The 27,856-nt window shown below is 54.3% G+C and overlaps 1 protein-coding gene across 6 annotated transcripts; it reads right to left on the bottom strand.

The window, feature by feature from the left end:
- Nucleotides 1-124: 124 nt before the first annotated feature.
- On the bottom strand, nucleotides 125-23,137 carry Cluh (clustered mitochondria (cluA/CLU1) homolog). Of its 6 annotated transcripts, none has more exons than XM_013503512.1 (26): nucleotides 18,613-18,915; nucleotides 15,377-15,579; nucleotides 14,206-14,377; nucleotides 12,455-12,598; nucleotides 12,162-12,286; nucleotides 11,916-12,070; nucleotides 11,688-11,813; nucleotides 11,299-11,446; nucleotides 11,008-11,100; nucleotides 9,338-10,032; nucleotides 8,405-8,628; nucleotides 8,149-8,253; nucleotides 7,873-7,973; nucleotides 7,145-7,297; nucleotides 6,999-7,061; nucleotides 6,644-6,888; nucleotides 6,324-6,408; nucleotides 5,989-6,142; nucleotides 5,767-5,906; nucleotides 4,787-4,867; nucleotides 4,585-4,710; nucleotides 4,383-4,504; nucleotides 4,034-4,127; nucleotides 3,812-3,946; nucleotides 3,651-3,724; nucleotides 125-235 (listed from the first exon to the last, which is right to left on the bottom strand). In XM_013503512.1, exons 2-26 carry the CDS (start codon nucleotides 15,563-15,565, stop codon nucleotides 175-177), a joined length of 3,810 nt encoding a protein of 1,269 aa, XP_013358966.1. In that variant the 5' UTR covers nucleotides 15,566-15,579; nucleotides 18,613-18,915; the 3' UTR covers nucleotides 125-174. The 6 variants fall into 6 exon arrangements, with proteins under 6 accessions (XP_013358966.1, XP_005402633.1, XP_005402631.2 ...); XM_005402576.2 differs by lacking the exons at nucleotides 125-235; nucleotides 18,613-18,915 and adding exons at nucleotides 1,318-2,848; nucleotides 22,902-23,137; XM_005402574.2 differs by lacking the exon at nucleotides 125-235 and adding an exon at nucleotides 1,318-2,848 and having other exon boundaries at nucleotides 8,149-8,250; nucleotides 18,613-18,912.
- Nucleotides 23,138-27,856: the final 4,719 nt, after the last annotated feature.

Genomic DNA, 27,856 nt, shown 5'->3' with positions numbered 1-27,856 from the left:
AAATCCAAACATAGGAGAAAATTATGAAAGTAAAAGTGTGGCTCACACAAGTCACTCTTCCCTGAGACGTTAGTTGCCCGTCCAAATAGCAGCCAGAACCTAGCAGGTGCCAGGTCTCACAAAGTTTCTTGATACCACTATTTACCTTTTATTAAAAAGTTAAGGGCCAGGGATTTAGTTTGGTGGTGCAGAGCCTGAGTGGTAAGGTCCTGAGTTCGATTCCCAGTACTTCCCCCTGAAAAAAGTTGAAATCTCAACATAGTTAAGAGAAGGATAACGGTTGAATTTTCTACCTGCAGTCTCAGTTTGCTTCATAAAACAGCTTCTTGTCTTTTGTGTTGCTGGGATGTCTGCCAGCACTCACACACCTAAGGGAACCAGGAAAAATGGGCCTCTCATGTGACCAGTAGACACAATGGTAATTAAACCCAAGGCATTCTCAGCTTTGTATGATGCTCCCCTTCCCAGCACTGCTATGAAACATGACACATGTTCAGTGGATGAGGGCCAAAGGAAAACATGTTTACAGCACAACCCTGAAACGGTTAAAGAAACTTGGGGAACACGCAGGAAGCTTAAGGTTAAAGGAGTGATAGCTATCCTTAGCTGTCACTTAAAGCCAAGGTCAGAGATGCCTTTCCCCAATTCTAGTTCTGCAAAACTAGCGGTCATTAGGGCTGGAGTGTTTGTTTCCAGTATGTCCAAGACACACAGGGCTCTCCAAGCATTCCAAAATGGGGGGTGGGGTGGGGAGACTAGATGAGTAGGCCTAGATTCCACCCCCAGCACCGTCCAGAATATTCAACGACCTGGAGAGGGATGGCTGAACATGCTTAAACTTCCCTCTCCCTAGGCTCCACGTCCTTGCCATGTCACAGGTATGCCGCTCAAGCCCACCACCTCTTGCCCTCATTTCATTAGCCCTCCACCAGCTGGCTCTAAATGCTTAACACTAAGCAGAGAACCTCACTGCTGCATTCTCCTACCCTAAGCCTTCTGGGGAGTGCCACCCAATCTTCCCGTTGCAAGTGCAGGGACATGGCAGGTACCTTGCTGCTCAGTGATCTAATACCAGCAGCCCCAGGGCCTGGCCCCCTCTGTAGCACCCCTCCCCAACACAGCCTTCACTCCAGCCTCTTTTTCTTGTCACCTGTGAAGACAAACCCAAGGGTAAGCCCCAGCTGAGTGCCTGAGTCCCCTTCCTTCCCAATTCAGTGACACATGTATATATCCCTGAATTTGACCTAATTTATACACAGTCACCTTCGGATAGCATTCTGACAACAGCTTTCACAAGTAAGTTACAGAACACGCATGTAAGGCTGGAGCAGCAGGTTTCAAAAACTCACTTTATTCCAATGTGAAATGAAGACGTGATGGTTTAAAAACAAGAAAAAGTTCTTGATCAGCTGTGGGGATGCCTCTTGCTAGCTCACGCCCACTCCCTTTGAAACAAGGTGCCTGGACAGACCCTGCCCATAAGCAGCAGCTCTCCGGAAAGCCCCAGGCAGAAGCTCCCTCTGGCTCACAGGGCAACGGATCCCCTCCTCCTCCCAGGCAGGGCCCCGGGTAGGAGGCACAGAAAAGCAACACAGGCAGGCAGGGAGAGAGCAGCTGGGACTGGTGGGGGGCTCCACCATCCCTGGGGCTACTCTCTTCAGAAGGTGCTTGTATGGCAGAGACCAGGTAGGGAGCTGGGCTCCATAGGGAGGTGACAATCACTCCTTTCTGTACCTGGTTATTTTCCCCTAGGATCCATGATTCAGCCTCATTTCCCCAGGCCCTAACCCACCCCACCCCCACTGTGCGTTAGGCAGCTCAGGTTAAAATGGGGAGGAGGATACATTCAGACTGTGGCCCCCAAGGTGATCCCCACCTGGGATGCAGGGAGTTGGGAGGCAAGGCATAGCTTGTGGCAGCGCCTCCTGCTGGGCCCAAGGGCAGATAGGCAGAGCTGGGCAACTGGGTATCTGGGGTCCACTACCACCGTACCCTTCCCCTCACTCTGAAGCTACAGCCAGGCCAGGCCCAGTCGTGATTAGTGAAGCCACGGCAGCTCTCACCTTGCCACAGAACTAAAGTGCACCCCACAGCCTTCCAGCCTTACCACGGAGCTGTGGCTCCCCTCCCAGGACACAGGAAAGTCCCCTATCATTTTTTTGGCTTAAGACCTGGACTTTAAGCCAGGCTGGGCCCAGGGGTAGTGGCAGCAAAAGCAGCAGCCATAATGTCAAACATACAAATGACCTGAGAAATCCCATCTGTACGTCATTCACTCAGAACTGACTGGGGCTATGTACAAGTCAGGAGGGACGGGATCAAGACACTCGCGGGTGCGGGTACACTCACACACACATGCTGGAGGATGAGGGCCTGAGGGGCACCTGCCCCCCAGCTGGAACCGATGCCCACATACTCCATCCATGTGTCTTCAATTAGGCCTCTGCATCATATATTCATTGAACCAGTGCAAAACATCTTGAGGGGGTGGGCAGATAGGCCAGGCCAGGGTCCCAGGAGGATGCTGGGGTAGGGTGGGGTTGGAACATGGAAGAAGAGGGACTGGCTTTTCCTCTCCCAATCTGCAGGACATGCCCCCTTCTCCTGGAGTCTGAATCACTGGGTAATGGGGCCGCTGACTGTCCATCTGTCTCTCCCTTTCTATCCCTGCAAGCTTGGGGAGGAAGGGTCTTTGGCAGCCTGGGGCTGGCAGCCCAGGTCCTCTGGGGCCCCTGCTGGCTCAGGCTCGGTGGCCATAGGCTCCTCGGCTTTATCTCTGTTTTTGCTGGCCTCCTGGAGCTGGTGCCGCCGGGCCACCTCGGCCTTCAGATTCTCCAAATCTTTTTGGCTGAGTAGAAGATGAGTGTGAAGATCAGGTCAGAGTAGCCTGGGCCGCACACTACCCTGCTGGCTTTGGTGCCACTTACTTTTGGGACATGATCAAGCTCTGGACTGTATTTAGAGAGATGTATGAAACGAGTGTTTCCTTCCCCAAAGCAGAATTTCTGGCTCCAGGGGCTGGGGATTTAGCTCAGCGGCAAAAGCGCCTGCCTGGCAAGCGCAAGGTCGTGAGTTCGGTTCCCCGTACTGGAGAAAAAACAGAATTTCTGGCTCCTCCTAGAGCAGGTTAGGTGCAGAAAACTGGGGGGAGGGTGCAGCACTATGGGCTGACCAAGCCCATTTCCCACCCTGTGGCAGGGAAAAAAGGTGGACGAGGGCTCCCAAAGGCAGCACAGTCCCCAGGTCAGATCCTCAAGGTCTGCTTATAAGGTGTACATCCGGGACAACAGGCTGCCGGGAAAGGAATGCAGCCCCCTTATATGTACTAGATATGAAAGACTGCCAAGCTATGCTGCTGAGTCATGAACAAAAACCTATGTGTATGATACGCTACAATTCTGGATAAAAAAATGCAAACACGGTTGAGGACACATCTCAGTGATACAGTGCTTGCTTAGATGCATAAGGCACTGGGTTCAAGGCCAGCCTGAACTGCATAGCCAGACCCTGTCTCAAAAAAGACAGAAAAAAAATGTTTTCCATCACCAGCTCTGCTATTCAGCTCTGAGCCATGTCAATGTACCATGTGATTTAAGAACAACCTGAAGGTCCCCGCCCCAGTGGGGGAGAGCGGAGGAGGGAGGCCTTACCTGAGAGGAATGAAGAGGATGCCGTTGATGACATTGAGCTGCTCCAAGACACTGGTCATGCTGGGAGCTGTGAACTGGGAATGGTGGGGAAGACCAGCCAGTGAGCGAGGTCTGGAGGCCCAGGCGGGCCTCCCGTGCCACCCACGCTGCCCAGGACATACCTTGAGGGGTGGGATGTTGGCGCTGGAGCCGTTGCGGTAGATTTCATTCATGGTGCGCTGCAGGGCCACAGCCTGCTGGGTGAGGCACTTGAGGTACTCAGAGCTCTCCTTGGTCTTCTCGTGGTCCTCACCCAGCTTAGGGACAAGGGTGCAAGGCAGGAGGGGGTCAGGGCTAATCCCAGCCCACAGGGCCAGCCCCCCACCGTCCCCATGGCAGCCCACCTGCGTCTTGTAGATGGTGTAGCCTTCCTTCTCATGCTGCAGTGCCGACCGGAACTCAGCTTTGCTCTCATAGACCCGGGCCACAAGGTGGTGGCTGCCAGGAGGCACAGTGTGCAAAAAAGGAGGGACGTGAGTGGGTGAGGCAGGGAGGCCCCACAGGCGAGGAAGGCTCTGCTTTCCGCCTCTCCCTGGAATCCTCCCGAGGGACCACACGAGTCAGGATGAGGCGAAGAGGTAGAAACTGAGAGAAATTTTCTCAGCAGTCAGGCGAAGACAGAGCGCCAGGTGCCTCCCCTCACCCACTAAGAGGCCCCAGGGAGTCTGGGGGTCTGTGGCAGCACAGCCTCACCTGAGGGCCACCTTGAGGGCCTTGGGCCCATGGTACTTGGTGCTGACGGCCAAAGCATTCTCCAGGAAACGCAGGGACAGGTCATACTCCATCACACCATGCAGCACCAGCCCAATGTTGTTCTGGGGACAGGCAGGCAGGGATGCGGTCAGCACCGACTCCCCTGGACGAGGCCGGCCCCTCCCGCTGCCCCAGCACTCACGTCCAAGAGTGCCATCTCAGGGTGATCCTCCCCGAACACGAGCAGCATGAGGTAGCGGGCGCGGTACAGCAGGCTGAGGGCCGTGGACAGCTGGCTGCTGGCAAAGCAGTACAAGGCCAGGTGCATCTGCGGGTAGGGCCATGGTGGTCAGGGCAGCCGCAGCGCCTGCCCCCACACAGACCACTTCCGTGTGGGTACTCACGTATTCCTGGATGGTATTGGGATGCTCAATGCCCATCACTCGCTCACTCATCAGCACTGCCTTCTGTTGGTTACTCAGGGCCTGGGAAAAGGGCAGTGTCAGTCTCTGGACATCCAGAGCGCAAGCAACCCCTCACAGCTCAGCTCCAGCTGCTCAGGCTTGGTAGCTCTGGCCGTGCTGTCCTTAACCCAAAGTCCGCAGCGTAGGTCCAAGAAGGGGCTCATCACCAGCTCCTGTGATGACAGAATCTAGGCCCCAGTGAGAGCTTCCAAAGAAGAAACTTAACCAGTTGTGTTAAGTTTCCTTCTACTAACAAAATCTATGCACAAATCCAAAACTGTACTAAGAACAAAACATTAACTTTTTATAAATGCATACCTACACGGAAGGATGAAAACGGGGTGGGGGACTAAAGCACACTGACCCTCGAACACCCTGCAAGGTCCAAGGCCTCAAGGCCAGTGAGGTAGCCTGAACACAAGCGGGGCTGGGCTGGGCTGGGCAGGGCTGGGCTGAGAGTGGTTACCTGCCCACGTACCCTGCCCACTCTGGCAGGCCACAGGATGTTACAGAGGACAGCACAACACTCACAGCTTCCACTTGCCAATGATAGAGTAGGTATTATGCCACACTTGGTAGCCACAAGGTCTCGGAATGGACCCTTGCTCATGTCCCTGAAAGTGTAGGCCCTGAGTTGTCGTTTACCCACTGTATTGGAACATGGGCAGCTCCAAAGAACAGTGAGCAGGGTGGAGCTGGGGGCCACGCACGGAACATGTGCCTCCTTGGGCCTCTCAGACCCCACCTGCTCCCCACAGGGATGCCAAGAACACGGCCTCCTGCTAGTGCCCAACCCCAGCAGGGCCTCAGGTCCTTCAGACCTCCTGCCACTGCAAGAAGTGACAATAGTCCCAGGCCCATCATGTGCCCTGCCCCTAGACCCCAGCCTGTGACCCACCCAGGGTGCTCCAGGTGCCCACCTCAGCGTAGTCCCCCATGATGTAGTGGAGGCGAGCCAGGAGGCGCAGGCAGGCGCAGATCTCCACGTGCATAGCTCCATAGACGTTGTTAAACAGGTTCAGGGCCTCGTTGATGAGCTCGCAGCCCTCCTTGAGGAAGCCTGCGGGGCAGCCCACAGGTGGAAAGGTCAGGGCTAGGCTGAGGGTGGTCTGTGCCTGCCACGGGCCCACATGGACACGCACCCTGCTGGACTTTGGCCTGCCCACTCTGGAAGAAGTGGAAGGCATCCGAGGCCTTGGGATTGACGTGTTTGACCACAGGGAAGATGTTGAGCACGTCCTCCTCGGTGAACGCAGGCTTGTGGCGGCTGTCGAAACTATATTCCTTCAGCAGGATCTAGAGGACAGGCCCAACACCCACAAACAGCCTCAGCCTTGGGCTCGAAGGACTGGCACGTCTCAGCCCACCACTACGTGTGCAGTGACCACCACCCCAAACACCGCCCTCTTCCACGACCCTGCGGCTCTGGCCACAACAGGTGGCTCACAGAGATGGGGACACTGCGATCTGTGCCCACCTGGATTCCAGTTTTCAGAGAGATCTCCCGCAGCAGTGTTATCTTCTGCAGGCCGTAGGTCTCCACAGCCTGGTCCACAGAATCGCTGAGGGAGGAGCAGGAACCCTGAGGAGCCCAGCACCAGTCCCTGCTCCTCTGGGTCAGCTGTGCTGACAGCTCGCGCCCCTGCTTCCCCACGCCAGCAGCCGTCCGCAGCCACTCTAACTCCCCTCTCCCCTCCCCCTGCTGGTGACCATGCTCCTAGATGCTGCCTGAGGGCCCAGGAACACTGCCCCGTCTGCCTAGCCCACAGCGCCAGCACAGCCGTGTCACCCTCATACCACTCGAGGCCGAAGTCGAAGTAATTCTTGGCTTCCTGGCAGATGTTCTTCCAGAGCTCCTGAGGGGTCATGACAGCCCAGGCCGTGTTATCTGCAGCTCCTGGGGGCCGGTTTTTCCTCCTCTTATTCCTCTTCTTGGAGAGCAGCTCATCGGCAGGCAGGTGAGCCACAGGGTTAGGGTAGGAGCTCAGGAAGCAGTTGAGGAAGTGGCTGATGGCAGCTGACAGCCCCGAGAGCTCCACTCCCTGGGAAGGAGGTTGTGAAGAGTATGAGGGTCCCCAGCCACACCTGGGGCTCCTCCCCAAACCCCATTCCACTCAGAGGCCCTGGCCAGGCTGGGGAAAGGAGGGTGCACCTGTAAGTATGTCTTGAAGATGTGCTTGGCGGAGCGGGTAATGAGCTCTCCGATACCAATTTTCTGGAAGGATTCGAAGAGTAGCCTTGGTCAGGCCCCAGGCCGCCTCTACCTGGCCCGCCCGTCTTGGCCCCTGCAGCACTCACGTGAATATGGTCTAGCTGGTCACGGGCTGGGCTCCGCACCACCAGGTCCAGCACCTTGCCCAGGTAGCGCATGTTGATGCCGCGCTGGCGCATTGCCTCGGCCAGCGTCGCCCCATCCACGGGCAACACCGCGTGCTCTGCACAGTCCTTCACCTGTGGACTGCAGCAGGTCACAGCCCCACCCCTGGGCCTTCCCGGGGAGCCCACGCTGCCCCGGCCCCAAGGAAAGTGGGGGACTACCCCATGCCGAAGAACCCACTGCCCCACAGGTGGCAAAGGCTGCATTCTGACCATGTGAACAAAGCACAAGTGACCAAATGCTGAGCCTTGGGGGCTCAACAACCTAAGACAAGCTCGCCCCCAGGCCACCAGGCTGTCTGCCTTTGGAGAGAGGGGCCCATCAGCCAAAGTCTCAGCATGAAGCCTGTGGAGATAACGGGGACAGGAACCCCCAGGCCGGCAACATGGGGCTTAGATGCCTAAACTCCCAACTTTGGCAGGGCAGGGCCTATCTTTTCCCTGATGCCTCCCACGATTTGGGGGATCAGGTTCTCTGTCTAAAATGGGCATAATCACTCAGCCTATCTAAGGCCAGGAGGAACTAAAGAAGCTGCCCCCGTGAAAGGTCCACAGCATCTAGAGCTTGAGCCAAATGAGACACCAGGGCCCAAAACAGGCCCCTAGGGCAGGACCGGTCCCTCCCCCGGGCCTCGGAGTGGCTCCCTCACCAAACCAGGGATCTGGCAGGAGAGCAAGAAGGCAGCAGCATCTTTGAGCAGCTGCTTCTGGTCCCGAACTTCATCCTGGCAGGACTCAGGGAAGCGAACCCCTGGGGGAAAAAGAGCAGGGGCATAAGGCAGGCAGGCAGTGAGTGGATGCTGCCAGGGCTGGCAGAGCAGTGCTCAGATGGGCACACCGGCAACTGGCACCAAGCGCCCAAAGCCCACCCCGACATTCTGCCGCAGCCCTGTAGGGATCCTGTCTGGACCATGCCCGCTACTTGCCGGGGGAGAAGATGTCAGGATTGAAGCGAATGTCAAAGGCTGTGTTGCTGATGGAGCCGACAGCCTTGCACGCATTGTGTATCACCTCTCGGCTTCGGGGGTCTGCTGTGAAGACACGGCAGGATGGGAGGCAGCCTCACCTCACCTCCCTCCCACGAGCCTGCCTGCCTCTCTGAGAGGCCACGGGATGAGCCACCCTGGTGAAACCAGCTGCCAGGCAGGCTCAGGGCTCCCCTGACATCCACAACAACCCCACCTGTGCTGTCATCTGAGGCGATGGTCTCTGCCAGCTCCTTCACCTTGGCCAGCCCACTAGCACTACTGCCCTCCTCCTCACTTCCCGCCTCGGGCCCCAGAGGGTCTTCAGGCTTGGACTCCGAGGAGGGAGGACCTCCGTTTTCCAGTGGGGTGGAGGTGTCCACTTTGCTAGCCTTCTGCTGTATCAGCTGCAGAGCGGCCAGCTTCATGAACAAGAGGTACCTGCAACGGGGCCAACAGAACAGAGCAGTGGGAAAGAGATACTGGGTAGATCTGCTGGCCCGGCAACCTCCTGCTGGCTACATGGACCAGAGCCAGGCCCCCGGCACCTGTCTTACTGGGGTTAGAGCGTGTTGGGGCCGGGCACCCTGTAGGTGTGGGGGACACATCCTGCCTGGAGTGACAGAAGAATACACATGTCTGTGCCAGCCCAGCAGCTGTACCAGACAGCAGCAGGTCACAGCAAAATCAAGCTCTCCCCAGACAGGCAGGGCAAGGTGTTGGGGACGGGGAAAGGGTCTACGCCAGGACTCTCAGTAGAGCTGAAAATGCCATTGTCGTTCTCTTGACATGGCTGACTCTTAAGTATTCAAACACCAGCAGCACCAGTACGTGGTACACTACCTTCCAGCCCTGGCATTTTGACACTCAAAACCACCCTAGCAGATTCCCAAATGTTCCTTAGGACAACAGCACTGCTTTGTCTGAGTCACTGATTTGGTGGCTTGCTACCCTGCAACTGACAAAAAGCCCCCAGAATTCTGCTCTGAGAGGCTGAAGCCACAGCAGGGTGGGGGACAGGAGACCGGGCTTTATTGAGTATGGCCACAACCAGTCCTTCTTCACTCGCCAAAGCCTCTCCCCGCTCATACCTGGCCTCAGGGCAGGGTCGGGATGGCCCTGGCCGCCCATGGCCCAGTGCTCTCCCCACCTGTGCTCCACAAAAGCATCCACCAGCTCCTGGCGCAGGCAGCAAAGCTTGTGCCGATGAGTGCGGGGGAAGCCGGCACGGGTACACTCCTCAGGCAGCTCCTCGCCAGGCACGGGCAGGAAGTTGAGGTCAGGAGGGAAGGTACGCAGCAGGTCAAGGATGTAGTGGCGGCCATCATTGCCAATGATGCCCTTGCACTCCACTGAGGAGCAGAGCTCCACTTCCTCGTCACGATCATTGAGTACCCGGTGCCGCAGGATCTTTAGCGGCCGGCTGGTCCGCTCTAGCAGCTCCAGGTACCGAGGGTGTGTCACCACTGTCTTGCCAAAGTCAATGGAGCCGTAGATGACGCTCTGCTCCTGGTCCCGCTCCAAGATGCCGGGGATGATGGACTGAGCTGTGACCCGGTAGCCACGGTAGTCCACCACCACCGTGCCCAGTGTGTACAGCCCCTCCACGTCCACTGCGTTATACGTGCGCACCCCATTCAGGTCATTGGTGGGTGCCACATAAGCTGCCACATCCCCACCAAAGTCCTTGTAGTGGTCGCGGACATCAAAGCCCAGGCTGAAGAAGATGTTGTTCCAAATGAACATCTGCATCTTGGTCTCCTCACTGGGGTTGATGGCCATCACGTTGCCGTCGATGACAGCCATGGCACCCCGAGTAGCTGCTGCTGTAAAGTCACTGTGCACCTGGAAGGGGCCGAGGTCGGAAAGGTGAGAGCAGCTCTACGCATGACAGCCTCGCCACAGTGTGTCCTACCCTGGCCAGCCTCACCTCCACTGTGGAGGCAGCAAGGCCTGTCCTGGTGGTCCAGGGATCCTAGCTTTGGTTTCCTCACGCTTGACAGACTTTTGTTTTGTTTTTTGGTACTGGGAGTCAAACTCAGGACTTTGCGCTTGCCAGGCAGGCGCTTATGCCACTGAGCTACATCCCCAGCCCTCCTCACACTTGAGAAAGCGTAGGAAAATAACTGTTTTTAGAAAACCTAAACACTTACTAAGAGAGACAGCACAGCTCAGTGACTAGCAAGGGGCAGGATGGGTAGAGCAGGTCTGGAACTTAGCAGTCATATGCCAGGTGAAGAGGGACAGGTATGGGGACACTGACCACAATGCATTGTATCCAGTTACAAGCTGTCCCAAAGACTACAGGAGTTAATCCCTATGTAATACTTGGCACAGCCTCTGGCCAGGTTAGCAGTACCCCAGAAACTACAGCTCTTAATTTCACCATTATCAATCTCTATGCAGGAAGATCACAGGAAGGTTTTTTTAAGTAACTATTTTCCCTCATTTCTATGTTACTAACAGTACTCACAATTTTTTTTTTAAACACAAGCAAGTTTTAAGTGCTATGCAAATATGCTATCTCCCCAGAGACTCTTAACAGGGCAGCACACGCCCAGGCAAGGGCCTCATGTAGTCAGTGGAGAGGAGGAAGCTGGCTGGACCTTGACACTCAGCCCAGATGGGAGATAGGCCCCTCCTTCCCAGGGGCTCAAAGTCTCAAGACACCAGAAAAAGGAACCAGTGTGGGCTGCTGGTGGCAGAACACCCTGCAGTACCCCGACCAGCTTGTGTTCCTTCCTCCTGCCCACAGGAAGACCAGGTGACAGGTGGCAGGTGGACCTGAGGCTGCCAGTCAGTCAGCAGGGCTGCGAGCACCTTGAATATGGCTCTTTCCCGAAGCAGCCGTTCAGGCAGGTTTTTGCGGGGCAGCTCCCTCGTTGTCTGCAGCTCCTCATTCCAGTCCCGGGTCTGCAGAGGGACCAGAGAGGCAGGCTCAGGCTCAGCCTGAGCGCTACAGCCTGTTCTGGGCAGTCCCTTCATTCACCTCCCTGTGAACAGCCCCAGACTCCCAAGTGAACAGACAGGTGGATGGGGCCTCCTGGGAGGTACACAGAGCCAGCTGGGCACCATGAGGGGTGGGCATGGTGAAGGTAGAGGTAGCCCCACCTGTCCAGGAATGTGTTCCTCGTAGCCCAGCCTCGAGGTGTAGGCGTCTTCCGCGCGCACACAGTCCATGGCGTGCTCTGCCTGGGGGGCTGTCCAGCTGTACACCTGGAACGGGGTAGCGATCCTCTCGAACGGGTGACGCTGGACCCTGTGGTAGGCAGGGGAGGGGGAGATGGGGCAGCCCACAAAGCTCAGAGCCCAGGTGTGGGCCCGTCCTCTCCGAGACCCACACTGTTCCACTAGCCCCAAGATGCTACCCTCAAGAGCCAGGCAGAAGCAAACAGGGCCTTCTCCCAGGGCTGCCTCCTGTAAATGGGGGCTGGGCCACCACGTTCAGGCTGATGCTTCATGACCACGCGATCCGAAACAGGAAAGCACACAGGCACTACCTCTTCTTCTGCAGCACGGCAAAGTTTTTTTTGAAGGTCGGGCTGATCTGGTTGAGCAGCTCCACCAGGGAATGGCTGAGGAAGCGGGGACTGGCAGGCTTGGGGTTGAAGTGGTAAGCTGTGGACCTGGAGAGAGGGTCATGGAGCAGGTGGCCTGAACATCTGCGCTCAAACCCAGAGGTAGTGGGAGGGGAAAACCAGAGGGGAGTAGGACAGACGATGACTCACTGGTTCAGGTAGAAGCCCCGGGTGGATGCGGTGATGCTGACTTGCCGGTCCTCGGCTGTGATCACAAACAGGTACATAAGGTCCCCGTGCATCTTGCGGTTCCCAGGGGGTGGATTCCAGCCGCTCATGGTGAGCACTTTCAGACACTGCAGGGGCTGTGGAAAGGGTCAAAGGTGAGGGAACCAGGCCTCCCAGCGGGAACCTCCACCAAGCACCCCCTTCCTTGCTCCCTCCAGGAGTCCCCACCTTCCAGTCACGGTTCTGGGGCTGCAGGGGACACAACGGCCGCTCCCGGCTCCCTGGCAGGATGTACTCAGGCGGTGTACAGTCGATGGGGTCCATCTCCAAGCCTTTCTTCCGCTTCCCGCTGTCTGAGGGACGCGAGACTGGTGGTCAGCCTGGGCCCAGCCGGCTCCCTGCCTCAGTGTGGCCCTGGTCTAAATGCTTCAGACCCATGCCTCCAAGAGAGAAGCCCTGCCCCCCTTTACCAGCCTCTCTGCCCAAGCCCAGCTCCAATGCCTTCCTCAACTCTCTCGCACCTCCCAGGTCACCATCAGTGAAGACACTCAGGAAGGACAAGGAGTTGCAGTCAACCCCATTGAAGGCATCAGATGGATCCAAGCTCTTGAGCAGGTCTCGGACATGGCGCACATGGATGCGGGCCTCTCGCACTGTGTACGGCTCTGTCAGGAGGGTGAGGTAGAGGGTTACCAGGGCTGTTCGCAAGAACAACCTGCCCAGCACAGAGGAGTATTTGCGAGGCACTATCATGGGTAGATTGTGGTGTTGTTTTGCAATGCTAACAAGGCTCAAACCCAAGGCTCGTGCATTTGAGGCAAGCACTCTACCACTGGCCTACATTCCCAGCCCTTTATTTTCCAAAATGGGGTCTCACTAAGTTGTCTAGTTAGTCTGAACCTCCCTAGCAGCTGAGAGTACAGACGTGCCCATTGCACCTGGCAATGTAATCATGGGCTTTTTTCTTTTTTTCAAGTACTGAGGATTGAATCCAGGGCCTTGTACATGCTGGGCAAGTGGCTGTATCACTGGGCTACAGGCTAAACCCGGGTGGTTTAGATTTTCAACTTTTAAATTCTCATTTACAAATTCCACTATGAAGCCAGGCATGGTAGTACACACCTGGAATCCCAGCACTCTGGGAGGCTGAGGAAGGGAGATCACAAGCTTGAGCCCAGCCTGGGCAACTTAGTGACTTCAAGAGAGCCTGTCTCAAAATAAAACATAAAAAAGGGCTGGGGATGCAGCTCAACTTGAAAGCCCTGTGTTCCATCCCCAGTACCAGGAAAATAAATAAATAAATACATAAATAAATAAAAAATCTACTATGAAAACGAAATGGAGCTCTGGCTTTAAAATACATACGCCAAATACAATAAAATACAATACATGTGCCAAAACAGAGAAAGAGTCAGGGGTGCCTGCACATGCCTATAATCCCAGCACTTCAGAGGCTGAGGCAGGAGGATCACTACAACTTCAAGGCCAGCCTGGGCTACATAGTGAGTTCAAGGCCAGTCTCAACTATGTAGCCACACTGTCTCAAAAAAATAAAAACGCACCCCTGTGCACAAAGACCTTTCCACAAGTACCTCTAGAGGCCCACACAGGTCCTGAATGCCCCACAAAGCCACCTACTTTCTGTTCCCTGGTACTCGAGTGGGCAGGGCTTGTGGAGCTTCTGGGCCTCCAGAGCCTCAGTCCTGTTCCCAAACTCACTCTGGGGCAGCTGAGGACCTCACTCCCTGGACCCTAAACTTCAAACCACTCCATAAGGTACGCTTGTGGGACTATAATAGTGGTATATTTCTGGGACAGGGAGAGGTTCTGTGATCAGCTACAGGCACAGGTGTGTTAAGAGATTTTTCCACATCTGTTATTAAGTTCACCGGCCCTGGGAACCTCTGAGTAGCCACAGCAACTCTTCTTTTACAACCAAATCAGTCTCACCAGACCAAAGCAGATGGCTCTGCCCTGGGCTTGACTTCCCCACTTAAGAGCTGTGAAATATTTTAGTCTTCTTAACAGGCTTATTTATCTTCACAGAATTTGACAAGGTTGACTTTAAGCCTGGCTTAGGACTGGTTGGCTCTCTAGGATGGAGACACTGGCCTTCAGCCTGTGGACCATGTTGGAAAGTGAAGGCGTGACAGCCTATGTAACAGATGTGCTTCATGGCTACCTCCGTGTGCTCAGCTGTGACTGCAGGGGGAGTGCTACCTGGCTTGCCTCCAGAGGCCCTCTCCCGGCAGGCCGCTGCTTCTCCACTAACCTTCCACCACGCGGAGCACCGAGCCCTCCTGCAGCCCTTCAACGCTGCGCAGCTCTGAAAAGTGATCCAGCATGTTGCCGTCCAGGTGCAACGAGAAGCAGGTACGGTGACATGTGTCTTCGCGGTCCATGAGCACCTGGTGGATCTCCTGCACCATCTCCTGGGGAGACACCTGTCAGGGAGGAGCCCCCAACCACCATGAGAGGTCACATGGCAGGAAGCAAGGATATCACCCCTCTCTCAAAGCCCAACGTACCTGGGTCCCTAGAATACAAACCTAAAACACTCAGTTTCCCACTTTTTGGCTTTTAAATTCCAAACCCTGTTGGTATATACCCTTTCCATCTGCATCCCTCCATGCAAGACAGAGCCTGGCCCCACTGCCCCACATCTAAACTATCCCTGTAGACTAAAAAGCAATCTGAGCAAAGCTAAAGGTAATACAGGAGGAACAAACAACAATCTTGCCAGGTGTGGTGGCGCATGCCTGTAATCTCAGCACTCCGGAGGCTGAGGCAGGAGGATGGTTGTGAGTTCAAGGCCAGCCTGGGCTCCAAAGTGAGCTCAAGGCCAGCCTGAACTACATAGTGAGACCCTGTCTCAAAAAGACAAAAAAAAAAATCTTCTCCCAACACTAAGGTCCCCAGGGCAAGTGGCTTTTGCCTTCAAAAGGTGCACTAGGGCCTGAGCTTATGGGCAGAGAGAATAGAAGAGGGCCTTACCTGGCTCCTTAATGAGTTACCAGCCTGCATGTCCTCTGGATTGGCCCTAACCCTGGAGGTCACTCAATACCACTCACCCCTCTGGCATAGGGTAAGATCATGGCTCAGTGAGAGATGACTTACCTGAGGACACAGAGTAAGAAGAGGCTGGAGAGTGCTGGGACCAACACCAGCCAGCCACCACCACTCCTCTCCCCAGTCAGAGCTGGCTGCCCCTGCTGGTAGCTGTCCTCTACCACTGGACCATGACCTGAACCTGGACTCAATTCCCTTATCCACCACACTAAATGAGACACTGCGTAAGGCCCACGACTCTCAGCTTCCTGCCTGCAACATGGGGCCAGGACAAGCAAGGGCAGTGCTTAGCTTCCAGCCTGGTCTAACCTAGCAGGCACAGGCACAGGCACAGGCACAGGCCCTGGTTCCCAGTATTTCTTTCTCCATCTTACCTGCAGGGAGAAGGGCTCGATCCCAGGGGCCAGGATCTTTACAGAAAAGCCTGTGTCCTGAATGACAATCACTTCTTGTCCAGTGGTCTCATCTCCTGGCTCGCCCTCATCCAGTCCATTTTCCTTGGGTAGATCGGCCACTCCTGCCTCCTTCTTCAGGCTCTCTGAGCAGTCCCCATTTAACAGCATGACTGGTGGGGGATCTGGGAATGGTAAGAAACGGGCTGAGTCCGCTGGGCCTAGTTGGGCATGCACCCTATAGAATGGGGTCTCTGTCTGGGGAAGGGTTATTTATTTTTTGAGACAAGGTCTCACTATGTAGTCTAGGCTGGCCTAGAACATGCAATCCTCCTTGCTTAGCCTCCTGAGAGAAGAGTTACGTCTTTGCTTCTTGCTCTGTAACCTCTTGCCCAACTCAGAATGGGATTTATATGCCCTAACCGAAACATTACACCAGCTCAGCCCGTCACACCTACAGGCCATTGCCTTCTTTGCACTTCCCTGCCCTTGCTCCCCGTCCACCACTCCTCAGCCCACCTGTCTGGCTCCTTCCTGAGCATGCTGCCCAACCCTATCTGGCTTAAAACACCACTAGTATAAACACCACTACTCACTTCCTCCCCCTCCTCCCCAACAAATGTGCCACTCTCATCCTTCTCTCTAGCCTGTCCTCTCCCAGTGGCCCTGAGCTGTGGGCTTGGCTCTAGTTTCTCTGTACCCTTCCCTCACCCTCTCCCATGGCTTCGAATACCCGTCTACCTCAAAGCCCGTGTGGCCTCGCTCAAGATTTTTTTTTAAGTCAGGGTCTCACTATGCAGCCCAGGCTGGCCTTGAACTCACAATACTCCAAGCTCAGCCTCTCAAGTGCTGGGATTACAGCTTGCTCAAGCTTTTGAAAGGAGACAACTGCTGCCCAGGGATCAACACGTGGGCCCCTTAAACATCAATAAAAGCTCATCTTATTGGGACAAAATTCATCTTACCCCTGCTGTGTAAAGCCACCCCCCGATTCACCCAATCTAAATTCTAACCTGATCCATGGGCTCCCACCTGAGACCATGGCCTTGGTGCAGGCATTTACTTCTCCAACTTTTTTTTTTGTACGGGGAATCAAACTCAGGACCTATGACGCTGAGCTACATCCACAGCCCTACTTCTCCAATTTTGAGTGCCACCTGGAACCCATTGCTGATAAGACACGAGCTTAGGCCAGCGCTCCAGGGAACATACCTAGTCAGTCTCAGGTCTGCCAGCTCCTTCCCTCCCGCTTCTGTGTTTCAGTTGAGGCCACCCAACAGACCATTCCATCAAGCAAACTCCCTCTCATCCTCTTAAGTCCTACGTGAATACACCCTCTCCAAAGCCCATCTGAATGACCTCTGCTGGCAGAATTACCAGAGTGGCTATTTATACTAGCAGCTCTACTTGTGCCCTCTGTCTTACTCAGACTCAATGAAAAGGTATCAAATTAATGAATTAATTACTGCAAACCTACAGCCAACTCCGATATTCATGAACAGCACCCAACTCCCACGCTGTGGGGAAGAGGGAAGCAAAACTTCCCATTTCTGCCAGGCAGTAAGGGTAACGAAGGAGAGGCTCCTCCTGCCCTTGCCAAGACCACCTCCCAGAAACCCTCCAGCTGACCACAGCCCCGTCTGGATGGCCATTTGGCAAATGGGGACCCTAGTCTCAGCACCTGCCTATCAGCCAGACTAGCCTCCTTGGCTCTGAACCCCTGTTCCAGCTCTGAGCAAGGCTGGATCCCCTACTGGACAGAACAGCTCACTCCGCATTTGGATGCCAGCCCATTCTGTCCAGACTTTTACTTCCCTGCCCTACCCAAACCTAGCCGTCAGGAGTGGGGACAGGGTGCATTTCTCCAGAGCTCTGTGGTCTCCGTCCAGATACATCAGAAACATGCAGCATGGGCCTCAGGAAAGAAGGCTGGCCTAGCCGAGCGAGGCATGCGGCGGAATTAAGGAGAAGCCAATCCACGCATCCTATAGTCTTCAACTCAGTGATAAATAGGACTTCCAAGCCGGGTGTGGTGTCGCACATCTGGAATCCCAGCACTCAGGAGGCTGAGGCAGGAGGATGGTTAAGAGTTTGAGACCAGCCTGAGCTACAAAGTAAGCTCAAGGGCAGCCTGAACTGCACAGTGAGACCCTGTTTTAAAAAGACAAAAAAGTAAAAAACAAATAGGACTTCCAGCCACATGTGATGGCACATACCTATAATCCCTGCTCCTTGGAAGTTTGCAACAGGAGAACTACAAGTTTGAGGCTAGCCTGGGAAACTTAGTGAGGCCATGTCTGAAAAATGCAAAGGGCTGGAAATGTAGCTCTGCCGCAGAGCACTCATCTAGCATGTGGGAGGCCTAGATTTGATCCCCAGTACAACCAAAGCAAAACACAAGACCTCAAAGTGCTCAGATACAGTTCCCACCCCCTTAACTCAAATAAGGAAGTCTGAAGCCAGAAAGGTCTAGAGCCTGCCCAAGGTCACAGAGAGGAGGTCCTCAGATTCCCACAGCGTGCACACCCATAGCTGCATTGTTCTCAATCCTGGCCACTGTGGACCTCCAATAACTGAGCTTGTGGTGGCCCTTGTGTCCACACCACACCCTCTCCAAACCTGGAGTGCAACTTCCAAGAACCACAGGATACTCCAGGACCTGTCTCTTCTAGTGAGTGATCTAGCAGCCCCAAGCAGGGCAACTCCAGTACCTAGAAATAATGAATCCTGCCCAAAGGTGAAAACTTGCCTAATGACAGAGCAGACAGCAACAGGAAGGACAGTAGCTTTCCAAAAGCAGTAAGAGGGGTGGCATGGCAGAGGAGCTTCCCCCACTGGGTCCCTGAGAAAGGCTTTGGGCCTCCATTCAAGCAGTTTTAAGTTCCAAGGTCCCAAAAGTTGGGTGTTAGATTTAGACCCAGATAGTCTGTGCTGTTTGGGGCATCTGGAGTAGGAGAACATGGGGCAAAGGGAAGGCAAAGCAAGTGGGGCCCACTCTCACCTGCTCCTCCTCACTCTAGAAACCTACGCCTTGGGCGAAGGGAGCGCTTAATCCCTGGTCGTAGGGAATGTGGCCTGTTTCCCAGCGCTTCCCTTCCTCAGGACAACCAGCCCAGCTTCTCTCTTCCCAAGGGACCCGGAGGGTCTCCCAACCACGAGATTAGAGACAAGTGACCTCCCCTCATCAGCCAACCGGTTCACACAGCCTCATAGCCCACCTGGTACCGTCAGCAGCTGCCCTCTCTTCAGCTCTGGAGCCTCAAGACTGCCATGGCAGCAAAGCAGCCGGTCCTCCGGGCCAGGCCCAGCACTGCTTGTGTCCCTTGTTTCAGCCTCTGCCACTCTCCTTGCCCTAACGCAGCTGGTAGGCCCAGGGCTGGAGCTCCGGCTGGCTTCGGGTTTCACTGGGGCCAGGCCTGCAGAGGCAGCCCTGGGAAGGGTACACTCCCCCTGCTTTGCATTCTGTTCAAGGTCGGCCAGAAGGACAGCTGCGGGCCAGGAGGTCCTGGTGGCTCCAGGACCCCCGGGGGAGCTGCTATCAGTGCTCAGACCCACCTCCATATGGCCCCCAAAAGGGGGGTCAGTGCTGCTGAAGCTATCAGGGGAGCAGGAGAACCCAGCATTTGGGGTACCTGGACCCCTCAGGATCAAGGGACCTGGGGACTGGCTAGCAGGAGCAGGGCCCAGCAAGGGGGTCCTCTCCTCAGCTCCAACCCCAGTGGGGGTAGGTAGGACAGCTTCTGCCAGCTGCCGGCAACAGGTGACACAGACCCAGGCCCAGGCCATGAGGCGGCGTCCCAGTCACCAGTCACACACTGAGCTCCTGCCTGGTTCCTGGGCCAAAGGGGTGGCTGGGGCCTCTGGCTCCTGCTGCCCCCTGCAGGTGACCTGGCAACTAGCCCCCTTCCTGAGAGTCACTGGTTCTGGAAGGGTGTTCCAGTCCCCCAGAGGACAACTGCACCCATTCCCCAGGCCTCCAAACTCCACCAAGAAGCTGGCGAGCTCCCTCTTCCCTTCCCAGCAGCCTGTGCGCTGCCAGGAGAAACCAAATGTCTCCCCTGGGGAAAACAGAGCTGGCAGCAAGAGGCCGAAGGCCGCTGGGCTGAGGAGAAGAAGCATGCCCAGCCTCGCCAGGGCGCCTTCCAAGGGCCTCTGACTTGTTGCCAGGGCCCAGTCAAGACTGCTCCGGCATCCATACTAACCGGCGTGGGGGTGGGGAGCCGGGCTTTCATGTCAGGCCTGCTCCCTGCCAGGCCCAGGGAGCCACTGAGCAGACTTCCAGCCTTTCCACAAGCCAGTGAAGGCTTCTTGGCCTCACATAACACCCAGATGGTAGGAAGGGACAGACCCAGAGGCAGCCCCTCTCCTCCTACCCCACCCCAAACACCCCCAATCCTCTGCAGGAGGGGGTGGGGCAGGCAGCTGGGCAGTGACCCCACAGGAGTGTTGACACCACCTGCACTCTGATTTCCATAGAGCTTGCACTCAATGACAGGCCCAGCCCACACCGTTCCCTAAATCAGACCCACCACCCATCTCACTTGAAGAAACTGACTCCACAAGGCTAGAAAGCAAGCTGTCCAAGGTCAGAGAGGAAAGAGGCGGTCAGGGAAAAGCCAGGTGTGTCAGATACCCAGGCCCAAGCCTCTGAATGCCACTCCCACTGAGCATAACCCACTGTCCCACTCCTGGGGCACCAGGGTGCAGCATCTCCTCCTCAACACCTCAGAACTCAGCCCAGGAGGCAAATCTAGTTCTAAAGAAAGGATCCTGGCTGGTCTGGACACCTTGGCTTGCTCCTCTTCTCTATATGCCACAGAACACCTCTGAGAACCTAGGGTTTAGCGGAAGGGTGAGAGGCAGTCCTCCCTCTGCAGAATGGGAGCAGGCTGCTCAGACTGCCCTTTGTGCATGCAAGCTGAGGGCCCCCAGCCCCAAGTCTTAACTGGACATATCGAAGTGAAAATAAAAAGCATACTCTGTGCTGGTTGGAAGCACAGAATCCCAGTAGCTGCAGACAGGAGTTAGAAAAAAAAAATCTTAGGCCCGTGGCCTTTGTGTGCCTTCCCAGCCTGGCAGAAGACTGTGCCAGGACAAGGCCACACCCAGCCAAGGCCTCAGCAGGTGAAGCTGCAGCAGGAAGAAGTGAGGTCCCCAAAGACACTTCATCCCAGAAACACAGGGCTTCAAAGCAAGGGAGAAGTTGGGAGTGGTGGCGCATGCCTGTAATCCCAGTACTCAGGAGGACTGAGGCAGGAGGATCCTTGTGAGTTCGAGACCAGCCTGGGCTACAAAGTGAGCTCAAGGCCAGCCTGAACTGCATAGCAAGACCCTGTCTCGAAAAAGACAAAAATAAAACAAAACAAAACAAAGTAAGGGAGAGAGGCAAGCAGGCAGCCTATGGAAGACCCTGGGGAGAAGAGCACCTCTGCCTCTTACTGTCCTACTCAGGCCAGGTCTTTAAGGTCTGAAGCTAACTGAGAGTTCCTCAAACTGTCCATGACCAGACCACGTCTGAGAAAACAGCTTTAGGATTCTCTTGGGGAGTTCATAAGCCCCTAAACTCCTTGCCAGTGTGCCAGCTCCCTTCTCCTCCCCCTCTGGGCCTCAACTCTGGGAGCCCTCCCCTAGGCAGAAGGAACTCGACATACCACTGTGAACTTGAAAAACCTGCCTGTTCTCTTAACCCCTAAAAGCTGCTTTATTCTTAAGGAGATAATCGACCCTTGCCTACCTCCTCCTCAAGAGTACCAGAGAGCCTTCTAGAGCTGGGGCCTGAGGTCAGGGCACTGGATTCTGATTCCTGGATGGGGGCCTGCGGGTGAGGGGGGCCTCCATCAAGGCTCTCTCCGTGTAACACATCGAGGCTGGCTGTAATGTGAGCCCCAGCTATCTACATACTAACTTTCTGGGGAAATGGGAGTCAAGGTCTTTATCTAGTAGAATGCACCCAGTTTCCCTAAGATGAACAGCTGCGCCTATCTCTTGACCCACCCCCAACCCTTAAAAAAGCCCCTCAGCACATAGCTGAGAGGGGAACTCTCACAGAAATCCTCCTTGCAACACCTGATTCAAACCTCCATGCATATCTCAGCTTCCTCTGGGGCAGCCTTGGCATGCTGGCCATGAGCTAGAAATCCACATGATCAACAAAACTGTTGTGTGACCTTGGGCAAGTCCCTTCATCTCTTCCAGTCTCTTTGCTGGAAGGGAAACCAGCCAGCCCCACTCTCTTATCTAGCTGGCCCACTGACTCAGAACCACATCAGGGCAAAGCCTAGTGGGATGGGCTTATCACCACTTCTTGGCCTTGTCTAAGCAATCGGCAAAGCAGCCACAGCACCTGCCCTCCAACTCATAGTAAATCTGCGGTGATGGGACACGGCAGTGAACCTGCCCCGTCTTATTACCATCCTGACTACCAAGTCAGCCCCGGCCTCCTCAATGAAGCTGGGAAGGGAGATGATGGTGATGGGCATTGCAGGGAGGGAAGAGTAGTTCTGAACTCCCACTGCCACACAGGACAGAGAACACCACAGTCATTTCCTGGGCCCTCATGAAGATGTTGGAAACTGACGGTTGAGGGGCTGGGATGGAGGCTTCCGCATAAAGGCAAGTCTGAGACATGGAAAAACAGGAGGGGCCCAGATGAAACGGAGAGAAGCAGGCCCCACCCCAAACAAGCTTCAGCCACTCCCAAAGCCACGGCTACACAGCCCCCACGGGGGCAAGCTAGGAGCTCCACTCCACACTATTGACCTTTGCCTTAAAAACAGCAACTCTGGTCTGACCCACTTTTCGCAATAAGGCAGGTTAATAATCAAGTTCTGGCACAAACACCTCCTCCTGCCAAGGAGCTTGGTTTTGTCTCTATACACTGGCAGAACCCCTCTACGCCAGGTCTGAGGAGATGATCAACACCCGAGGGGGGAAACACAGCTTGAAGACCTAGGGTTAACCCCTTGTCTCTGGGAGTGAACAGAAGCCCCCTCAGAAATCCCTCCCAACTCGCACACTTCACACAGACCAAGCCTGAGAAGCATCAGGCTGAACCTCATTCGCAGAGCTGCAGCTCCGGCCGCAGGGGGAATGCCTGGGATGCTGACAGCTGGAGGAAAAACCTCACGAAGGTTGATCTGAAAGTGTGACAGTGACCCCAGAGGTCTCCCTATGCCCGGGAGCGGAGGGGGTGGGGCCGCGGATTCTCTCGGTCGGCGACGGCGACGCACCCTGAAACCGCGTGTGCGCGCACGTGTCCCCACGATCTGACGCGCGTGTGCCCGCCACGGCTGCCTTCCCTGAGACCCCACGTGCGAAGCCCGAGTTGCAGCCGGGGGCGACAGTGAAGGTGACCTTCAGGGCGGGGGCGGCCCAGTGGAGGGCCCAGTGAGGTGCAACCGAGCCCGGCTCAGAGGAAAGGCAGCGGTCTCAGCAGAGTCCCGAACCCATCCGCCCGGCTTGGTCCGGCCCCCTTGCCCGGATGCCCATTAGCCCCGACCCTGCTCACCGGCTGCGCCCGGCCGCCCCTTGCCACTAGCCTGTGAGCTGTGCTCCCGGGCGCTGTCGGCCGGGGCGGCCGCCGGCAACTCGTCCGTCTTGATAACCATCGTGGCGGGAGCGGGCGTCCGGCTCTGCTGTCCGCGCCGTCCGCCGCGCCACTAACCCAAGTGCCCTGCGCTCCGCGGCCGCTGCGGGAAGGACGGAGTCACCGGCCCACGTGGTGCGCGCTGCAGCCTTTGACCCCACCGCCGCTCCCTTGCCCCGCCCTCGCGCCCGGCCCAGCCCACGGAGGCCCGCGAGGGACAAAACGTTCCGTGCCTCGCTGCCAGTCCACTGAAGTGGTGACTTTCCCGAACGCCTTAAAGGCAACGTACCCTGACTTCAGGGAAAGAGGCTTCGTCCCCTTCTAGGGGCGGGGCTTAGGGGAGACGTCGTTACTATTTGCTGCGCGTTTGGGCGCCGTGACCTTGGGTGGAGACTTGTCTAGGACTGCCGTTGCTAACTCTCCCCTCCCCTCCCCCAATGACCCTCTGCTTCCTATTGCAACTGTGCCAAGAGACCGCGAAGTCCCTAATCTGTGGTGTTGGTGTGACACACTGCGCCCTCCTCTCCAAGGGTGCCCTTTGCCATCGAAGGGGTGGAACTGGGGTGCGTGTGTGTTATTGAGGAGAAGGTGCAGGGCGGCTTTAAGCCTGGCACCAGAGGTAGGGGTGAGAGTAGCTAATGGGGATGAAGTCTTCAGAAAGAAACTCACCAAACTTTTGTCCTCAGCCACAAGAGGATCCTCCCTACAAATCTCCGCACACCCTCACCAGATAAGTTCTCACTTCCAGGCTGGTATCGTTAGTTTACAATGGAGGAAGCTGAGGTCAGTGGAGGAAGCTGAGGTCAGAGTAATTATTAGAGCTGGGTCAGTTAAAATCCAGTCTGGACACTGCAATAGGTGACACGTGTGTGTTTGTGTTGCTGCGGATTGAACCCACGACCTTGGGCATGCTAAATGCATCACTACTGAGGAACTATACCCTAGCCCCAGAGGTGATATTTGAACCAGTGAGTGAAGTTGTCCAGGCAAAGAGTCGGGTGAATCTTCCCTTCACAGGGCCAGAAAACTCTTAAAAAGTACTTAAGGCATATACTTGACATTTGCCAGGATCTGTGGGGAATTGGAAATCTGAAGTTGCAGAGATGAGGAAGGGGAAGGTTAACCCAACCTTGTACAAATTGCAAAGCAAAAGTAGACTTTGGGCCAGGTGAAGTAGCTCAGTGGTAGAGTGCTTGCCTGGTATGGGCAAGGCTCTGGATTTAATCATCTTTAAAAAAAAAAAAGGTAGACTTTGCCCTAGTGAATGCAGGTGGTGAAAAGAGAAACCACTGGAAGAAGGAAGCCTTTCAATTGGAGGAAGGAAGGTGTGAAGTGATAAGATACATCTCAGAATGATCCTTGAAGGGAGACTGGGCTAGGCTAAAAATAAGAGCAAAACTTTACTACTGGATGTGGGTAGAAGGCAGGCAGGCAGGCAGGGTGATGCATGAACCTAATACTGAACTGGACTAGAAATCTGTGCTGTACTTGGCAACAGTTATACTGTCTCTTTTTGTAAACCTGAGCAAATTACTTGCCTATCACCCTAGTGACTCTCAACTGCTTTCTTTGATTTTTTTTGTTTTTCTTTTTCTTCCAGTGCTGGGGATTGTACCCAGAACTTCATGTATTCTGCCAGGCAAGTGCTGTACCAGTGAGCTACACCTCCCAGCACTCAAGTGCTTGCTTGCTTGCTTGCTTTTGGCTTTTTTGAGGCAGGGTCTCACTATGTAGTGTAGGCTGGCCTTGAATTTGCTTATGTAACAGAGGCTAGCGTCAAACTCATGGCATCCTCTTTTCTCAGCCTCCTGAGTGCTGGGATTATAGTTGTGCACCACCACACCGGGCTCAAGTGCTTTCTTTATCAGATAAAAAACACTCATTTATTATCTGGGCCTGGTGCTGCATCCCTATAATCCCAGTATTCTAGGAAGCTGAGGCAGAACAATCTCAAATTTAAGCCCAGCCTGTCTCAGAATTTAAAAAATAAAAACAAAAAGTAGTTCAGTATGAAGGTCTTGAGTTCAATCCCCACTACCACTAAAACAAATAAAAAAACAATTTGTATCCATAAAACTCCAGGATTTTAGAGAGTTGTACTTATAACCCAGTTTTAACACATTGGGGTATGGGAAAGGAGGCAGCAAAGCTAGGGTAAGGAAATAGATATACACAAAAAGAATCATCTTCTGGCCACTGTACGTAAGAGTCTGGAGTCTGGCCTCTGTCACATATGAAGCAGCTTTTTATTGTTTTCTTGAGAAAAAGTCTTACTAAGTAATCCAGGCTGGCTTTGAACTCACAGTCCTCCTTCCTGAGTTCTGGAATTACATTATGCAGTATCTGGGTCTTGTCTTTTTCTTTGTTTTTGTTTAGATGCTGGGGATCTAATCCAGGGGATGAGTACAGTAGGCAAATATTCTACCACTGAGCTACCCCAGCCCCCATTAACAGAGGTTATAAATATTTTGCCCAACTAATTCCACCACTGCCTATAGTTTAGGTGGCCATGTAATTTATCATACAAACGATCACCAGAGTTAGAGCCCAGGGCCTTTGCCTTGAGCTACATCTGTAGTCATCTATTGATTGATTGCTTGAAAGGGTCTTGCTAAATTGCTAAATTCTCCAGGCTAGGCTCAAACCTGTGATCCTCCTGCTTCTGTCTTCCAAGTGCTGGGAATATAGACATATGCCACTGCAATTGGCTACACTTTTGAGAATAAAAGTAAATACTGTTAATAATGACAGCTTTATGGATGATACGTGCTTGTAACCCCAGCACTCTGGGAGGCTGAGGCAGGAGTGTCAAAAGTTTGAGCCCAGCTTGGGCAATTTAGCTTACTCTATCTCTAAATAAATAAACTGGGGATGTAGCTCAGTGAAAAGGCCCTGGATTCAATCCCCAGAACAAAATGATGATGATGACCACAGTGATGATGACGACAATACTGGGACAGCAAGCATAAGCTGAGACTGTCTTGGCCAAACTGGGATGTCCAGTTCTTGGATGAGGTATCCAGTTGCTAGAACACGGGACTTCTTGGAGGCAAGGACCATACTGTATTAACTGGGTACCCTCAGCATCTTCCCAGGGCTGATGCAGGACAGGTGCTCAATGCTATGTGCTGGCTGAGTGGATGATCCAGGTGTAGAGAAGTCCTTTTAAAGACTCCCTAGAGTGCTGAGGAGGAGCTTTGTGGGCAGCCAGAAGGCTACCTTTGTCCCCTCTGTTGTTTATAATATCTGCGCTTTATGTGCAGATATTCTCTTTGTGTACTGTAACTTTGACCTGTGTATCTAGAGCTTAGGTAATTTTCATAATACCTGGCTGAGACCCACCAGCCTGAGCCCAGGTAGGTGCCCAGCATATGTGCCATTCCCTGTGCTCCTCACGGCTAGCGTCTGCAAGTGCCGTGGTCTGGAAACTAACTAGTCCCAGCAGCCTCGAACTCTACCGTCTGTCTTCAGTGGATCCCTTCCGCTGTCCCTCGCTGGCTCTTGTTGCATAACCCCATCCCCAGGGTTGCCTGGATGGCACTTCCTGAGTGACTCCATTCCCTCATCTATGAGGCTCCTGCAAAAAGATGGCTGGTGAGTATGAGGGGTAGGGCGTTCATCTAGGCTGATTTCTAGCCACATAATTAGCCTGCTTGAAGCCTCTCACCTCCCTCATTATTATGATGAATGCACCTACTTGGTAGGCCACGCCTACCTCCTCCTCCTTTTTGGAATCCTCCAGGGGTTGGAGAGGGGAGGGCAGAACTGAAACCCCCAGGACCATGGAAGGGAGTCCCCAACCTCTCTGGCGTGACTCTGGAAACCTATAGAGAAGAAATGCTCTACCTTCCCCAACCCCAAACGTGTATGGGCAGAACAACCAAGAAGAAAGGATTGGCAGCAGTGAGACACCCTAAACCTCAGTTTCCCCATCTGTAAAATGGGATTGCATAGATGATCTCCAAGAGTTAATCTGTACTAACATTTTACATCTCCATCCCCAACTATGGCTCTGGGCTGGGACATTGTCTTTATCTCTCCTGGTTCTGGTTCTTCTATGATAGTTTATATTCTGGCAGTTTAATCCCTTGTGGAAATGATCTGCTAGAACTTTAAACTGATATTTTTCTCTTTTAGCCTACCAAGAGTTTGTTCTTGTCAATAGACCTATTTTGTTCTTCAATTTTTTTGTTTATTTGTTTTTGTCTCTTTTTGAGACAGGGTCTCGCTCTGCAGTTCAGGCTGGCCTTGAGTTCACTTTGTAGCCCAGGCTGGTCACGAACTCACAATGATCCTCCTGCCTCAGCCTCCAGAGTGCTGGAGTTACAGGCATGCGCCACCACGCCCGGTTTTTGTTCACCAATGTAATATTAGCACCTGGCATCCAGAGTTGATTTTTTTTTGGGGGGGTCTTTCTGACACAGGGTTTCACTATGTAGTCCAGGCCGGCCTTGAATTCACTTTGTAGCCCAGGCTGGCCTCAAACTTTCGATGATCCTCCTCCTGCCTCAGCCTCCTGAGGGCTGGGATTACAGGTGTGAATCACCACGCCTAGGCTGGCATCTAGGGTTGACTGATTGGTTCCAGAAGAGTCTTATGATAGCCAGGCGTGGTGGCGCACTCCTGTAATCCCAGCACTTGGGAGGCTGAGGCAGAAGGATCGTTGCGAGTTCGAGACCAGCCTGGGCTACAAAGTGAGCACAAGGCCAGCCTGGACTGAATAAGGAGACCCTGTCTCAAAAAGACAAAAAAAAAAACAAAAAAACCCAACTCAGTTCCAGCTCATGATGTAGAAACAGATGTGCCAAGTGTGAAATTCCAGGGTAACTCTGTAAAGGAAGAGGGTGTGCCCTTCTTTATGCCTTCTTGCAGGCTAG

The sequence above is a fragment of the Chinchilla lanigera genome, unplaced genomic scaffold (assembly GCF_000276665.1).
Source record: "Chinchilla lanigera isolate Chin_1 unplaced genomic scaffold, ChiLan1.0 scaffold00080, whole genome shotgun sequence".
NCBI classification, from domain to species: Eukaryota; Metazoa; Chordata; class Mammalia; order Rodentia; family Chinchillidae; genus Chinchilla; species Chinchilla lanigera.
This window is presented reverse-complemented; position numbering and strand designations above follow the sequence as displayed.

Coding starts and splice junctions, on each gene's coding strand:
- Cluh (XM_005402576.2), bottom strand. CDS start 23,001: ATGGTTATCAAGACGGACGAGTTGCCGGCGGCCGCCCCGGCCGACAGC. Junction 11,447..11,687: donor GCCGTGCTGCAGAAGAAGAG/GTAGTGCCTGTG, acceptor TGCCTACCACAG/GGTCCAGCGTCACCCGTTCG. Junction 4,868..5,766: donor TCATGGGGGACTACGCTGAG/GTGGGCACCTGG, acceptor CCCTTTTCCCAG/GCCCTGAGTAACCAACAGAA.